At 48.0% G+C, this 17,343-nt stretch overlaps 1 protein-coding gene across 1 annotated transcript; it reads left to right on the top strand.

Annotated features, from left to right (window-relative positions):
- LOC142004756 (olfactory receptor 10A4-like) lies at positions 1-969 on the top strand. The gene has a single exon (XM_074982436.1). The coding sequence runs from the start codon at positions 1-3 to the stop codon at positions 967-969; it is 969 nt and encodes a 322-aa protein (XP_074838537.1).
- Positions 970-17,343: the final 16,374 nt, after the last annotated feature.

Genomic DNA, 17,343 nt, shown 5'->3' with positions numbered 1-17,343 from the left:
ATGACCCATTCTGCAAGAACCCCTGATGAGAACCAGACCATCTCCGACGTACTTATCTTGGTGGGGTTTTCGTATCTTAACAAGCTGCAAATCCTTCTGTTTCTCATGCTTTTGGTCATCTATTTGGCCACCCTGATTGGGAACCTGCTGATTATCCTGCTGATAAAGCTGAGCCCCTCCCTCCACACACCCATGTATTTTTTCCTGCTAAACCTGTCTGCCTTGGATATCTGCTTCACTACGAGTATGGTCCCTCAGCTGCTGGTTCACCTCCTGGTCGAAGAAAAAACCATCTCCATTGTGGGTTGTGCAGCCCAGATGTACGTCTTCAACATCATGGGCCTGACGGAATGCTGCCTCCTCGCAGTCATGGCCTACGACCGCTTCGTGGCCATATGTCACCCCCTGCACTACCCAACCATCATGAGCAGCCGGGTGAGTGCTTTGCTTGCAGGTGCTTCGTGGTTCATCGGCATCTCGGTAGAAATCACTCAGACCACGTTGATCTTTACCCTGCCCTTCTGTGGCTCCAACCTCATCCATCACTTCTTCTGTGATGTCCCACTAGTGTTGAAGTTGGCATGTGCCAACACATCAAAGAATGTGGTTGTAGGCCTCATGGTGACAGTTGTGTTCATTCTGGGCCCTTTCCTGTTGATAGTCCTGTCCTATACCTGCATTATCTCCACCATCCTCAAGCTGCCATCCGCAGAGGGAAAACGTAAAGCCTTCTCCACCTGCTCCTCCCACCTCACAGTGGTGAGTTTGTTCTATGGAACAGCCCTCATCACCTACCTGGTGCCCAAGTCCAGCGCCAAACCAGAGAGCGATCAAGCGATTTCCCTGCTGAACACAATTGTCGCACCAATGCTGAACCCCATAATATACACTCTGAGGAACAAAGAGGTGAAGGGAGTCTTGAGAAGAGCAGTGGAAAAGAGCTTCTTTGCACACCGCCAGAGAAATTAGAGAATAGGAAGTAGAGTGAATCTAAATGGAGGCTTAAGGGAACTTCATAAACATTTTGCTGAAATTTCCACAACGTCTCCCTTTTTAAACTGACATTTGGTGATTTGAAAAACCTGCTTTTCAGCCTATCAGGAAAATGGGAAAGAAAAAAAATTGCTTCAGAATAAAAATATGAAATAGCTAATTTTTCATGAACATTTGATAGAACTTTTGGACCAGATTTCAACTTCATTGAAAAATCAAATGAGGATATTCAACCCCGGCCGTGTCTTCATTTTACAAACTCAAAACCAAAAAATGCACAAAATAAGAAATTTTTAAGAAAAATATTCACCTCAGTTTGTGTAAACTTAACTATTCCAACCCGTCCTACAGGGAAGTCCATGTAGGTCTCTCCTTTTTCTGCACTGCCACTTGCATGAATCACTGCAGGTTTTGGCTAAAGCTGGGGCCTCTTTGCTTGTTTTGTTTTGTTTTATTTTCTCTAGAAATCACTTCCCCTCGGCTTCTTCTGGTCTAATTAGAAACCACTTCCCACAGCAATGGCTTCCTATGGAAAGCTCTGATCGATCATTCAGTGCCTGACCTCAGCAGGTCACGCACCTTCTCTGGGAGATGGATCTTGACTTCCCTGGAATTTTGCACGGCAGCACAGGTCGATGCGAGCATAGCACAGTGCAGAGCACAGACTCACTGCCTAAAAAGTCCTGCGGGATCATTTTGATCATCCCGTCTGAGAAAGCGCAGAGCAGAAACTTTCACCTGGTGATTCCTGCGTCTGAGGAGCACTGTACGTTAGGTGAGCTTTCGTGAGACAGACCCACTTCTTCAGCCCAGAGCCAGACCAGAACAGACTCAATATGTACGGCACAGAGAACCAAAAACAGTCATCAAGATTGACAAATCAGAAAAAAATGATCAAGGTGAGCAAATCAGAAAGTGTGGGGGGGGGAAGACAAGAATTAGATTAAGCCAAGTATGCAAATTTCACGCTGCAGAAGGCCCTAGGTGACAGGCCTGTTCTCTCCTACAGACACCTCCCAACCTTATGAGGATTCTCACCAACAGCCACTGTCCATTCCACAGGAACACCAGTCCTGGGACTTTTCCTTGCAACAAAGCCCACTGCCAGCTTTGTCCACATATCTATTCTGGAGATACCATCACTGGACCTAACCAGGTTACTCACAGAATCACGGGCACATTCTCATGTTCCTCAAGTAACATCATATTTGACATCATGTTCCAACAACACCCAGATGCTTTGTACATTGGACAGACTTCAAACTCTCTCAGACAAAGAGTTAATGGGCACAAAACAGACATCAAAACACTCCTGATCCACAAACCAGTTAGTCAACGTTTTAATGGAGTGGGCCATTCTGTTAATGACTCTGTCAATGAGTTTGCGTTTTATTGAAGAACAATTTTAACGGTTTTGGAAAGAGAAACTGCTGAACTCTCTTCCATATTCAAATTCGACACATTAATATGTGGTTTGAACCTGGATGCAAATTTTCTGGGACACTATAGGGGCTCTTTTGCATATTTAGCCTCATCTAATTCTTGTCTCCCGCCACCGTCCCGCCCCTCTGCTCTCTGATTTGCTCACCCTGATCATTTTTTTCTGATTTGCCAACCTCGATTACTGTTTTTGGTCCTCTGTGCCTTAAATACTGAGTCTGTTCTGATCTGGCTATCGTCTGAAGGAATGAGTCTGTCCCATGAAAGCTCACCTAATAAATTATTCTGTTAATCTTTAAAGTGCTACGTTACTGCCTTTTTGTTTTGATAGTATGTAGACGAGCACAGCTATCTCTCTGTTACTAATGTACATATTTGTATTATAGCTGTCAAATGACAGTTGTGTTTAACGTTCATAGAACTACTAGACTTTCCACCAGTGTATGACAATATTGCACCAAATGCCTGTGTACATGGAACACAATTGTATAATTATACACTAAAATATGTAAATATTCCTATAATGTGAAATAATGTGCTTGTCTGCCAACATTGTTGTTCATGTGTAATAAATATCAAATTTAAATCTTCTATCCCTACCTTTCAGAAACCAAATGCCTTTGTTCATAATGCATGCAAATATATCTGTGTCTGTCAGCCTGTCATTGAGTCCATCTGTCTGTGTCTCTGTGAGTTCACTTGTCCATTTGTACAAGAACTCCTCCTAAGATGGAAGAGCTCAGACCACCAAACGTCATATGCAGCTTCCTGTCACCCTAACTTAAGCCAGGGTCAAGGTTTGGTGCTGCCAGAAAAATGGGAAGTGCCTGAAAGCTGAAGAGTGTCTTGGGCATGGTGGGGGACAACATTCCTCAGACTCACCACGGGGGGCAGCAACTGGAGTGATGGGATCAGGGAGAGCTCAGGGCAGAGGGTTCAGTGTGTGTGGGAGGGGGGTCCAGCCAGAGGATGGGGGTGCAGACCAGGGCGGGTTAGGCTGGGGGGTGGGAGGTCTCAGGGTGTTACCATGGGTGGCCACAGCATCAAAGGTTGAGCCAGTCCATGGAGGGGATTCAGGGCTCTGCCAACCACCTCTGGTGTCTCCTCTGGTGGTGTCCATGCCATGGTTCTAGCTGCTGGCGTCTCTGGGGAGGGGGGCTGGGCTGGGCTGGCTTCGGCAGCCCCAGCCTTAGCTCCTGGTTGTGAGGACCCTTGTCACAGGTCACAGGGAGGCCATGCTCCTTGGTGCATGTGGGGGTCAGCCACGACACTGGGCCCAGGCCCAGGGTGAGTCAAGGGTGGAGGGATGACCTCAGCCTCAGTTTCTGGGGGGCTGGTCCGAGCCCTTGTTCAGGGGTAGGGTGACTGTGGGGTCTGGGACTGGGCAGCTGGGCTGGGCACAGCCCTGGTGTCAGCCAAGGGGCCAGGACCCAGCTCTGTGGGGAGAGAGGGGGCCGTGGGCTCTTGGGCTGGTCTTTGGTTGTGACTCAGACCTTGGGGTGAGCTGTGGGCGTAGATCAGGGTGTCCCGATCTAGGGGTCAGTCTGCAGACTCGCTGGCTCAGTGCTGAGTCTGACGTGTGTCGTCCCTCTTCTCGGTGCACCTCCCTTCCATCGTGTGGGGAATCCTGGGATTTTGCCCACTGGCCCATGTCCAGGCATGTCTGAGCCCTGACCCTACTTTCAGTCAGGGTGAGAGAAGCTGCACAGCTTGTACAGTTTAAGAGGAGTTCTTGAACAGACGTAGCACAGTCAGACAGACACACTCTCTAAATATACACGTAGAAAAGGAGATCGGATTTATGTGCCCACGACAGGCAGCAGACAGAACAAAGTAGGTAACTGAGCAACATAAACAAACGCACCAGCTCAGCTCTACGACCTAAAGAAAATAATAGCCTGTAAAATCTCCCCCTATTCTTGTGTCTAATCATCTTCACAGGCTTGATGCACATCCAGCCTGGGCCAGTTTCTTCTGCCTCTTCAGCCTGAGCTCTTCCCAACAGCCATCTTGGGTGGGGTCACCAGGGAGATCTGCAGACCAGGGTCACCTCACGCTGCAATTGGGTGTGCACGAGGCGGGAGCCCTTTGGTCAGGGTTTGGCCCCTCCCAGATTCTCGTGGGAAATGACAGCAATCGAAATGGGTTCCAGAGTCAGGTGACGGGTCACATGGCTCGGCAGCCATTCTGCTTGGGCTGACCCAGCCCGCCCCAGGCAGGTTCAGCTCTTTCACAGCTCGTTGTCTCTCCCCACTGGGCCTCCAGCACTGTGGGCTCTGTCATTGTTGTCCCTTAAGGGTCAGGAGCGAGTGTGACCCACAGCGCCGTATAGGACATTGCAGATACAGAGCTCAATAGTCCTGATGTCAGCTACAAAAGTGACACATCGGTACCCAGGGGATAATTGTATTCAGCCAGTCACAGCCGGCCCAAGGACACCTCACCTGACCCACCCTGCCTACAGCGGACCTCAGCTGTGTCATGTCCCCATCACTGGCACATTTTCGTACACCACATGGAATGTCCCGTCACTCCCACCACCTCTCTGACTGTAGCTCATGGCTCCCGAGCACCACCAGCTCCCAGCGTTTGTCCAAATACTCTGGGAGCTCATCCTGATTCTGGTCTTGCTGCAAACTGACTGGAACCAAAGGGACCCATCTCTCCGACTGCTCTGGGCTTTGACTCTGCTCCTCCAGAAGGGACATGGGCGCCATGGAGAGGGCAGTGGGGTCTGGGAGTGAGGACTCCTGGGGTCTGGTCTCATCTCTGGCAGAGGAATGGGGTGTAATGGTTAGAGCAGGTGGGACTGGAAGTTGGAGCTCCTGGGTTCTCATCATGGCCCTGAGACAAGAGTGGGGCCCACAGTCTGAGCATCTGGGGGTCAGGAGCCCTGAGTGTTGTTCTGGCCTCGGCCCCTGACTCTGTGTGTTGTGTTGTATCGCACAGATTGTTCCTCCTTCTCGTCAGAAACGGTGTCGCACAATTCACCCCAGCCAGTAAATCCCAGGGTGATCTTCATTGGGAAACGCACACGGAGATGAAGATCGAATCCCGATGGAATGATGGGCCTGATGACTTGTGTTTGTCTGAGGCTCTGTTACTCTTCCTGCGAGATTCATTACAGGAACTTTCCACTGGGGAATTGGCCCTAGAACCCAGTGAATATAACATAAAAACACCAGTTTTCCTCAAAGGTGCAGTGTGCAGCCAGGAGATGCAACTGCACAGGCTGCACGAGGTCGGCCGTGAGTAAATCATGGAATCCACAAGCCGCGAAGTCACCAGCGTCCATCGGCGTTTTCTCCCACTCTGGAACTGGGGCAAACACGAGTCACTGGTATTTTCAATTGAATTTTTTCTCCATTGCTAGAGAACCTCAGTGTGTGTCTGAGCACAAGGACTGTCTTACTGTGTTCACATCTATCTGTCTATCTCCATACACCGTATCTATCTACCTATCTATCTGTCTATCCCTATACACCATATCTATCTATCTATCTATCCCCATACACTGTATCTATCTATCCCCACACACATATCTATCTATCTATCTATCTATGTATCCTCATACACCGTATCTATCTATCTATCTGTCTATCTATCCCCATACACTATATCTATCTATCTACCTATCTGTCCCCATACACCCCATATCTGTCTATCTATCTATCTACCTAGTCAAATCCACCTGTCAGTCTGTCTACTAGTATGTCATTTGATCTCATGGAATGTAAATCTATCAGCCACCATTTAATTAAGTTCACAATCCTGGGTGAGGATAAAAGCGTCACTTCATTGCTCAGGTGCTAACTGGGACAGGTGCAGTTCTGGCCTGAGAATCCTGTCGTGACCACCAGAGTGATAGGTGAGCACCAGACATCCCCAGATTCCAACCAATAGTTCTGTTGCTTTGGTGGTGGCCCTTTTTTTCCCTCCTATCTCTCATCTTTACTCCCCTCTGGTCCTCAACCCTCATCAGCATCCAGTGAATGGAAATGAGCGGCTATACTGTATAATGGGCACAAGGGCAGCAGAGGGTGGGAGAGGGGGAGGGGCAGCTGTACTGTACGATGGGCACTGAAACAGCAGAGGCTGGAGAATGGGAGAATCAGGAGCTGATCAGACGTGATGTCAAAGCTTCAGGTTTTGCATTCTGTCGTTGTGCGGCGCTTTTGCTGTTGGAGGCCCAATCTGCAGACTCCCGGCAGCTTTGAAGATAGGCTAATGGCAAGGGAACTCACCAGTCCAACAGTGTATCTATTCGTTAGAGACAATGCAAAATTCCCCTGTGTGTTACTGAAGCCCTTGCCCTGTACTTTCAACAAGGAGAAGTGCAGAGTCCTGCACCTGGGGCGGAAGAATCCCAAGCAATGTTATAGGCTGGGGACCGACTGGCTCAGCAGCAGTACGATGGAAAGGGACCTAGGGGTTATGGTGAGATGAGTATATGGGTATGGATATGAATATAAACAGTGTGCCCTTGTAGCCAAGAAGGCTAACGGCAGACTGGGGTACATTAGGAGGAGCATTTCAAGCAGATCTAGAGAAGTGGTTGTTCCCCTCTATTCGGCACTGGTGAGGCTGCATCTGGAATATTGTGTCCAGTTTTGGGCCCCCCAGGATGTGGATTTGCTGGAGCAGGTTCAGTGAAGGACAACAAAAATGATTAAGGGTCTGGAGCACAAGACCTATGAGGAGAGGCTGAGGGATTTGGGATTGTTCAGTTTACAGAAGAGAAGGCTTAGGGGTGATTTAATAGCAGCCTTCAACTTCCTGAAGGGGAGCTCTAACAAGGAGGGTGAGAAACTGTTCTCAGTGGTGGCGGACGGCAGAACAAGGAGCAATGGTTTGAAGATGAAGAGGGAGAGGTGTAGGTTGGATATTAGGAAAAACTACTTCAGCAGGCGGGTGATGAAGCACTGGAATGCGTTGCCTAGAGAGGCGGTGGATTCTCCATCCCTCGAGGTTTTTAAGTCCCAGCTTGACAAGGTCCTGTCTGGGATGATTCAGTTGGGACTGATCCTGCTTTCGGCAATGGGCTGGACTACATGACCTCCTGAGGTCCCTTCCAGCCCTATGATTCTATGATTCCATGAATGTAACCAGGGGCAGGAGCTGTGTCTGGGCCTCGCCTGGGCCTGGCTCATTTTCCATTCATCACAGCTCACTCTGGGCTTCATTTCCAAAGGGGTGAAATCTCACCCGCTTCCGTCGCAGATGCAGATCTCAGACGTTGCTGTGAATTAGACCCAATGATCCAATCAATGTCTGGAGAACAGACACAAATTCTTCACCTCTGGGATCAGGTCCTTTCCCTTCTCCTGTCCTGAGGAGACATTTTGTGTACAGCAACAACCAGGATGATACACTGGTCTTTACACTGTCACACAAAATCATTTTCCTCCTGAATTGTGCTGTCTCTTCTGTCCTTGAAAAACACAAGACAATCACTTCTATTCTTCTGGGACCGTTTGGCAGATAGAAAGTTTGTTTGTTTGTCTTTGGAATTCACTTTTACCAGGTACGCTGTGCTGGCTTCATCCCAACAGTTCCATTCACATCTCACGGGGGTATTTTGTATTGTCTGACAGTCATAGAATACAAAATCAGAAGGGACCCCGGATAATCCCCTCTGAATCCTCATCTATCTCCTATTGTGTTAGGTTCCATACCACTGGCCCAGAGAGCTTTTTAGCCATGCATCAGACTGGACGTAACAGAAAAATGTGCTTGGTGGGCCCTTTTCGGGAAGGAATAATTTGTGTGATTACAAAATCACTTTGCGTGTGTGATTGTGTGTTTGTGCGTGCCCCTTCCAGTGAGTATGTCATGATGCAATAAGGATAGTTTTATAGGAAGCAGCGGATAAAGGGGTGAGCGACAGACAGCAGAAACACGAAAGACCTACAAGACTAGACTTAGCAAAAGAGTTGAGAAACACTGCGGTTGTGTCTACACTTGCATTCCTCTTTCGAAAGAGGCGTGCAAATGAGGGAAATCGACAATGCAAACAAGGCACTAACTTACGTATGTCATGCTATATTCGCATAATCTCTTTTCGGAAGAGATTCTTTCGAAAGAAAAAAAGCAAGGCAGACGGTGCTCTCTCGAAAATAAATCTCATCTTCGACAGAACCCTTCTTCCTGAAACAAAATAGGAAAACAGGCTCTTTCAAAGGTAGGGTTTATTTTCAAAAGAGCTGCATCTACACTGTGTTTTTTTCTTTCGAAACAATGTCTTCTGGAAAGAAATTATACAAACCCTCGAGTGTACACATAGCCTTTGTGTTGTGTTGCCTTCAACAAATCATTCATCCTCCCAGACATAAAAATAATCAAACCATTTTTCACAGTTAGTATATGCCACAGTGATTTTCATCTAGGAGACGCATGTGATGATGAAGCTAGAAATTCCTACCAAATTTCCGTGACTTTTTGACTTTTCTGTCATCGCAGTTTGAGGCAGTGTTATTCTTCCTCTGAGGATTCTTATAGGAAATTTCCCCTGGGCACTTGGCCCCAAAGGCCAGTGAATGTCATAAGAACACTTGTGTTTCCTTCAACAGGTACAACATCTTCAGCTACGAGAAGGAACTGCCGATCCTTAACAAGGTAGGCCATTAAAGAATTACTTCAGCCCACAGCCATTCTCTCACTGAGGTCCACAATGTTGTGCCCCACTCTGCAACTGGAGCGAAATCACGTCACTGGTTTCTTCATCTGAATTTTCCATCCATGTGTAGAGAACCTTAGTGTGTGTCTGAGCACATGAGTTTTGGTGTGTTCACATCTATCTATCTATCAGTCTTGGTCAAGTCCACCTGTCAGTCTCTCTATTTGTGTATCATCACTAGATCTCTTGGTCTCTGAATCTACCAATCAGAATTTCATTAATTTAACAATCATGGATCAGGACAAACTCTTGAGTTCTTTGGTGTGATGCTAATTTGCACTAGGAGAAGTTCTGGACCCAGAATTCCCTAGTGCCCTCCAGATTGATAGGTGAGCACCAGACATGTCCTGACTCCATCCAGTGTTTTCATTGTGTTGGTGGTGGTGGTGTTTTTTCCACCCATCTCTCATCCTTTCTCCTCTTTATTCCCCAACCAACGTCAGCATCTAGTGAATCTAAATGGAGATGGGATTTCCTAACGTGTGTGTTGTGTCTGGATCTGAAGATGGGGTGGGCCCCAACTGATCTCTTCTCACAGGAGTAAATGGTCCACAGATGGAGCGTATGAGTTAAGTGTCTTTTAGCTGAATTTACCTCAGTCCTCTCTCCACATAACATCCGGTTCTTTTTCTGCTTTCATGTTCCCCTCTATTTAAATGGATTCTCTAGATGCCTCAGAAAGCTCTGACAATATCATTCAGCTGCCTGTGACAAGCATCTGTACGGACCTTCCTGCTCATGGTGAGTAAGTCGCTGCATTCATTTAAAATGGTTTCCAAATGTCAGCCAAGAAGTTTATCAAAACCCCTTCAGGACAAATGATTTCAACTCTATTGATATTTTCCATTAGAAAATTTGGCATTGATGGAAGTTTTCAGTTCTCTCACTGAATTTCATATTAGGTCATCTGAACTGAAATTAGGTCTTTTCTCTCTCAGCTTTTCATATGGATTCATATGGAAACAAAAACTGGAACATGGGACTTCACTATGAGATGGAAATTCCATTTCCCATCCAGCTCCACATTGACTGCTGATCAAAATACTCAGAAATGTCCATATCAGTTCCCCAGACTAGCTCTTAATAGAAAGAGAAGAATTCCCACTGCTTCTCCAGGTCTCCATGTCTGAAAATGCTGACTGCATGAGCAAACACTAGCCCTGCTCTCTGTCACTCTGAAGTAACTGCTCTGTAGCCTGCTAATATTTAATGCATTTCTTTATAAAGCCCCATACTGTATGCAAAAAATGACGTTATTCCTCATTATTTTTTTCAACTCTAGCTCTTCACTGTCACACCAGTTCTTCTGACGTGCCTTGCCAGTAAATAACCCTGAAGTGAGACATTTGTGGAATAAAGGCTTTTACATCGTAGGGTCTTCCTTCTTGCATTTTCTTCATAGCCAGGTTATAGAAGAAGGACCTACAAATGATGCACCTCAGTATAGAACTTTTTTCTGCTTGTGAAGCTGTTAAGATTTACATCAGTGAAAGAACTGGCTTGGGTTTTTTGGCTACATCTACATGAGATGGTTTTCCCAATAAAACCAGACTTCTGTTGGGAAAACCACATGGATCATCTACATGCAAAAAGCACTTTGTCAACAGACAGTTGACAAAGCCCAGCACATCAACTGGCAGCTTTATGCCCTTCTGCATTCAAGAATAACGCCTATGTTGACAGTTTTCTGTCAACAAAAAAGACATGTGGACACTCTGGGGTGCCCTCTCTCAACAGACAGGGCTTCCGGTTCCCCATGTAGCCCAGTTTGCTGATGTTCTGGTTGGCTGTTCTGTCAAGAGAGTGGCCAGTCTCTGTCAACAGAGAAGATTGCTCTTTCAATCCACTTTTGAGTGTGGACTTGATCCGTCGACAGAAGTTTTGCCAGAAGATTTCCTATGACAGTAACTTCTGTTGACAGAAAAGCAGTCCAGTAGCACTTTAAAGACTAACAAAATAATTTATAGGTGATGAGCTTTCGTGGGACAGACCCTCTTCTTCATACAATAGCCAGACCAGAACACACTCAATATTTAAGGCACAGAGAACCAAAAAGAGTAATCAAGGTTGACAAATCAGAAAAACATTATCAAGGTGAGCAAATCAGAGAGTAGAGGGACAGAAGTGGGGAGGGAGTCAAGAATTAGATTAAGCTAAATCTAATTAATCTAATTAAACAGGCTAAATATAATTCTTGACTGGCCCCGCCTTCTGGCCCTCTACTCTCTGGTTTGCTCACCTTGAAAATGTTTTTCTGATTTGCCAACCTTGATTACTATTTTTGGTTCTCTGTACCTTAAATATTGAGTCTGTTCTGGTCTGGCTCTGGTCTGAAGAAGTGGGTCTGTCCCACGAAAGCTCATCACCTAATAAATTATTTTGTTAGTCTTTAAAGTGCTACTGGACTGCTTTTTGGTTTTGATAGTATATAGACAAGCACGGCTTTCTCTCTGTTACTACTTCTGTGGACAGATCACTGTAGTATAGACGTAGCCTTTGTGTATGTCAAGAGAAACAAATGCCTTCATACTAAGGGTTTATGGTTACAATACCGCAATCTGTCGACAGACGTGTCTGTCAGATAGATGTTTCAATGAACCTTCTCTCAATGGATTGCACCCTCGCGGAAGAGTGGATTGTTCTTTTGGTCCACTTTGTCGACAAAAGGTCCCCCCGAGCATCTACATGGCTTTTTGTTGTCAGCTTCGGTTAACAAAATGCATTTTGTGTGCAGCCACGCTGTGAGTTTTGTGGACAAAACTCTGTACTGTAACCGTAGCCAGGAAGGGTAATGTTACAGTGTTCAAAGAGCAAATATCCCCCACTGTTTTCAACAGTCATCGTACGTCTCATTTGTCAAAGGGCTTCAAACATATTGGGCTCAGCAGTATCAGTTTGCTCATGTGAGCAGCCTTTACTTAGGTGAGTTATAACTACAGTGGGAATACTTGAGTTCGTCCAGTTCTGGTGATCACAATATGAGAAAGATCAGGACTTTTCTTCTCCTTTGAGAAATTCTATTTGTTGACCATGGCTGGAGCTTAACACTCTGAAAGGGAAAGAAAGAAAGAAAGAAAGAAAGAAAATCTCTTTTGAAACATTTGTGGTGCGATAAAGAATTAGTGTGATGTGGAAGGTTAGAACCTCTGATAGTGGAAACTGGTTTGTCTCCATCGCTGGGATCAACTGTGGTGGCCTCTTTAACATTGATTGGTCAGGTCCCACCTCTTGTAAATCAGCTGCAGTTCCATTGGTGCTCAGGAAGTCACATCTCCAGCTCCTTTACCATAGCTCCATACACATCATTACTACTAAACTATCTGTGCCTGATGATGACTGGGGCGTTACCTATTTCCATACAGAATCGCAGCAGGTTTTGTTTGGACATATCCCAACAGAAAGGAAAATTTTATGTGTTGCTTGATTGACATGTATGTGTTTTCTATGCCTCAGATTGAGTCTCTCTGTCACCCCTACAGATGGCCTATTCTGATAGTGACCCGGGAGGCAACCAGAGCATCTCTGATGTTTTCATCCTGGTGGGGTTTTCATCCCTTGGCAATCTGCAAATCCTTCGGTTTGTGGTGCTTCTTGTCATCTACCTGGTCACCCTGTCGGGAACCTGCCTATTTTCCTCATTATAAAGCTGAGCCCCTCCCTCCACACCCCCATGTATTTCTTCCTGGAGAACCTATCTGTCTTGGAATTCTGGCACACCACCAGTGTGATCCCTCAGCTGCTGGCTCACCTCCTGGTGGAAGAAAAAACCATCTCCAACACAGGCTGCACAGTTCAAATGTTCATTCTCTCAACCGTGGGCTTCATGGAATGCTGCCTGCTAGTAGCCACAGCCTTCGACCGCTATGTGGCCATATGCCACCCTTTGTCCTACGCAACCATCATGAGTGACCCGGTGTGTTATCTGCTCGCAGGAGCTTTGTGGTTCATTGGCATCTCGGTGGCAATAGCTGAGATCATGTGGCTCTTCAGCCTGCCCTTCTGTGGGTCTAACCACATTGAACCCTTCCTCTGTGGCATCCCACCCGTGCCGAAGATGGCATGCTCCGATGTACCCAAAAAGGAGATCGTGCTCTTTACATGGCAACGCTTTTCATCATGAGCAGTTTCCTCTTGATTATAGTGTCCTACATCTGCATTTTCTATGTCGTGCTCAAGCTGCCATCAGCAGAGGGAAGGAGTAAAGCCTTCTCCACCTGCCCCTCCCACCTCACAGTGGTGAGTTTCTTCTATGGAGCCGTCCTTTTCTCCTACCTGGTGCCCAAATCTAGCTCCACCCTAGAGAGTGATTGAATGATTTCACTGATGAACATAGTTCTGATACCATTGCTGAATCCCATTATATACACTCTGAAGAACAAAGAGGTGATGGGAGCCTTTAGAAAACTATCAGAGAAGAGCCTCTTTTCATGCAACTGTCAACATTAGGGGATGGAAAGTAACGTTAGTGAAAACAGAAAGAAAGTGGAACATTCATTTACATTCTTTGAATTACTTCCTTCACCTTTGCAATTAAAATGTTCCATTTTGAAGAAACGTGTCAGGCAGGGGAAGAAAACTTTGTTTTAAAAACCAAGAATTTAACATGATCTAAATGTTCACGTGCATTTCTGAGAACTTTTTGACCACATTTAAATTTAATTCAAAATTAAAAGGTGATCATTTAGAACAAGAAATATCCTGATTTGAGAGCTTTCAAATTTGAAATATTAAAGCAAAAGAATTATAAGGAATGTAATACATTATTTAAAATATTCAGCTTGGTTTCTGGAAACTGTTCACCAAAATTATACTACATGGAATGTTCCAAGCAATAACACAGAGAAGTCCGTGCTGGGCTCTCCATTTTCTTCTCTGGCAGTCTTCAACAAATTTCACCTGGAACTAAAATGTAGCCACGTAATTAATGGCACAATTTATCAATTGTAACAGAGAAGGACCCATGTTAGTCTGTACTCCGACACAACAAACCAGCAGAAATGTAGCACTTTAAAGACTAACAAAAGGATTTATTCGGTGACCCACGAAAGCTTATCACTGAATAAATCATTGCATTAAAGTGCTACAATTTATCAACAACAGGCAACAGAGGGCAGCAGATGATGAGTGACAGCAAGCCGGCTGCTCTACTGCATAACAACCGTGAGAAACTCGTGGGGTGCATCTACACCTGCATTCCTCTTTCGAAAGAGGTATGCAAATGAGGGGAATTGAATATGCAAATGGGTTGCATATTTGCATAGTTGGAAGCTCGTTTGCATGTTCTTATTTCAAAAGAGCTTCTTTTGGAAGAAGAAAACCAGTGTAGACGCTGCTCTTCTGAAAGTAAACCCCATCTTCAAAAGAATCCTTCTTCCCATTAAATTAAGGGAAGAAGGATTCTTTCGAAGATGGGGTTAACTTTCGAAAGAGCAGCGTCTCCACTGGCTTTCTTCTTTCGCAATAAGCTCTTTCGAAATACGAAGACGCAAATGAGGTGCCAAATATGCACCTCATTTGCATTTTCCTTTTCCCTCATTTGCATGCCTCTTTTGAAGGAGGAATGCAAGTGTGGAAGCACCCGTGGATATAGCAAAATTAAAAGCAGGTGGCAATATTAAATAAGCAGTGATGAGACAGCAGAGTGTGACAGGCACAGGGGCAGTAGTTTTGGGGGTGGGCAAGGAACGGTTGCTGTATAATAAGCATTAGGACAGCAGAGGGGAGAAGGAGGCTACACTGTATAATGGCATGAGGGCAGCAAGGGGGGAGGTCAGGGTTGGACTGTAAGTTAGGTGCTCAGGTGATTAGAGTAGAGTAAGGCAGTGGTCAGACATGATGTCAAAGACTTTGATATTTCATCTCCTGCTCTTGTTTGTACAAGCTGGGTGCTCCCTGTTGGCAGAGGCAATCCCCAGCCTCAGAGCCACTTAGCAGATTAATTAATGTCAAGGGTATTAATTAATTCAATGGTGTAACTATTTGTAACTGCCAATGCAAAATTTCCCTGTGTGTTTTGCTGATTTTTTCTCCCTTTGTGAGCACAGTAGGAGAAGTCTCTGGACCTGGTATGGCGCTTTGTGATTTGCAAACATGATGAGGTCTCACTGACTTCACTGGCAGTCACAACTCTCAGCGGTTGCTGTAAATTAGACCTGAGGGTTTGAGCAGTGTCTGAAGAACAAGGACGCAAATAATTCCCCTGGGGAAGCAGAACCTTTTCCTCCCAGGCTCCTGGAGAGACGTTTCCCGTGTAACAACAAGGAAGATGCAACAGCCTTTAGATGTCTTCAACAGCCCAGTTTTTCCTGAGCTGCTGCTGGAGTTTGTGTCTTTCAAAAAGAAAACAAAAGAAAACAGGAGACAATCACTTCTCCTCTCCTAGGGCCATGTGGCACCAAAGCTGCATCTACACGTGCCGGCTACTTCGAAGTAGCCGGGCCAACTTCGAAATAGCGCCCGCCACGTCTACACGTGGTGAGCGCTATTTCGAAGTTGACATCAACGTAAGGCGGTGAGACGTTGAAGTCGCTATCCCCATCAGGGGATGGGAATAGCGCCCTACTTTGACGCTGAACGTCAAAGTAGGGTACGTGTAGCCGATCTGCGTCCCGGAACATCGAAAGAGTGGGGTCCGCCATGGCGGCCATCAGTTGAGGGGTTGAGAGACGCTCTCTCCAGCCCCTGAGCTCTATGGTCGCTGCGTGCAGCGGCCCCTTAAAGCTCCCCGCCCCCTGCCTTCCTGTGCAGGAAGCTGAGAGGGCGTGCAGGCCTCAGCAGTAACACACGGCCAGCCTGCAGGCATCTCTGCAGCCCCAAGACACCCCCCCGCTGCGATGGCCACCCGACAGCCCCCCAAGAGCCCCCAGGGCACCCCCCCGAAAGCGGAGCCAGGGCTCCCAGCCTGGGAAAAGGCAGCGGGGCAGAGGATCTGCTGGGGCTCTGGAGCGAGGAGGAGGTGCTCCAGGAAATGGGGAGCAAGAGGCGGAACGCGGATGCGTTCGCTCGGCTGGCCGAGGGCCTGGCCGCCCGGGGTCACCCTGCCCACACTCCTGACCACATCAGGAGTAAGGTTAAGGAGCTGCGGCAGGGTTACGTCCAGGCCCAGGATGCAGCCAGCCGATCTGGGGCTGCCCCCGCCACTTGCCCCTTCTACAGGGAGCTCAGGCTGGCCGAGGACCTGGCCGCCCGGGGTCACCCTGCCTGCACTCCTGACCATGTCAGGAGTAAGGTGAAGGAGCTGCAGCAGGGTTACGTCCAGGCCCCGGATGCAGCCAGCCGATCTGGGGCCGCCCCCGCCACTTGCCCCTTTTACAGGGAGCTCAGAGTGGCCGAGGACCTGGCTGCCGAGGGTCACCCTGCCTGCACTCCCGACCATGTCAGGAGTAAGGTGAAGGAGCTGTGGCAGGGTTATGCCCGGGCCCGGGATGCGGCCAGCCGATCTGGGGCCACCCCCACCACTTGCCCCTTTTACAGGGAGCTCAGGTCCATCTTGGGCCCCTGGTACACCTCCTCCCTGCCGGCCACTCTTGACACCTTGGCCGACGAGCCCCAGCAGGCCCCGGAGGCGGAGTCCGCCCCGGAGGCAAGCCCTGCACCCCAGGGGCCGCCCCCAGGAGCCCACCCCTGGGACACCGGAGGAGGAGGAGGGAGAATCCTCCTCCAGTGATGGGGGGGCTGTGGATCGTCCTGCCATCCCGGAGCTCCAGCAGGGCATCCGCCCAGAGGGTGTCCCCCGACCGTGGGAGCGGACCGTCAGGTATGTACCCCCCCGGTGCACACCCCCCGGGTTGAGGGGCGGGGACAAGAGACATGACCAGGGCCCTCCACATGCCCAGATGACCATGACCCCAAGGACAGCAGTGGCATGTCCCTCAGAAGACTGCATCAGCCCCTGCCCCCCCGCCAGCACGACAGTGCCATGTCCCATCCCTGGGGATAGGGGGAGCGGAACCTGGGGTCCCCCGGGGGGGAGGGGGTGGGACACCCATCAGCAGCAGCAGCATCTCCTGGGGACGGGGATGGGGAACCAGCAGCAGAGGGGTGGGGGGACAAGGGCCATGGCTCGGGGCCCACACTAACGGCTGTCTCCACTCTTCTTCCCCCCCGTGTTCCGCAGCTGTACCATCGGAAGGACTGGAGAGCGCCGGCGAGGTGTCAGTGGTCCCGGAGAGCCCACCGGGGCCATCACCCCAGGCCAGCCCCTCAGCGGAGCACCAACCAGCCCCAGGGCCGGG

The sequence above is a fragment of the Carettochelys insculpta genome, chromosome 32, assembly GCF_033958435.1.
Source record: "Carettochelys insculpta isolate YL-2023 chromosome 32, ASM3395843v1, whole genome shotgun sequence".
Classification (NCBI taxonomy): Eukaryota; Metazoa; Chordata; order Testudines; family Carettochelyidae; genus Carettochelys; species Carettochelys insculpta.
The sequence above is the reverse complement of the archived record's forward strand: the minus strand, read 5'-3'. Positions and strand labels throughout refer to the sequence as shown.

Bases quoted from the DNA above. Each gene is read 5' to 3' on its own strand.
- LOC142004756 (XM_074982436.1), top strand. From the start codon at position 1: ATGACCCATTCTGCAAGAACCCCTGATGAGAACCAGACCATCTCCGAC.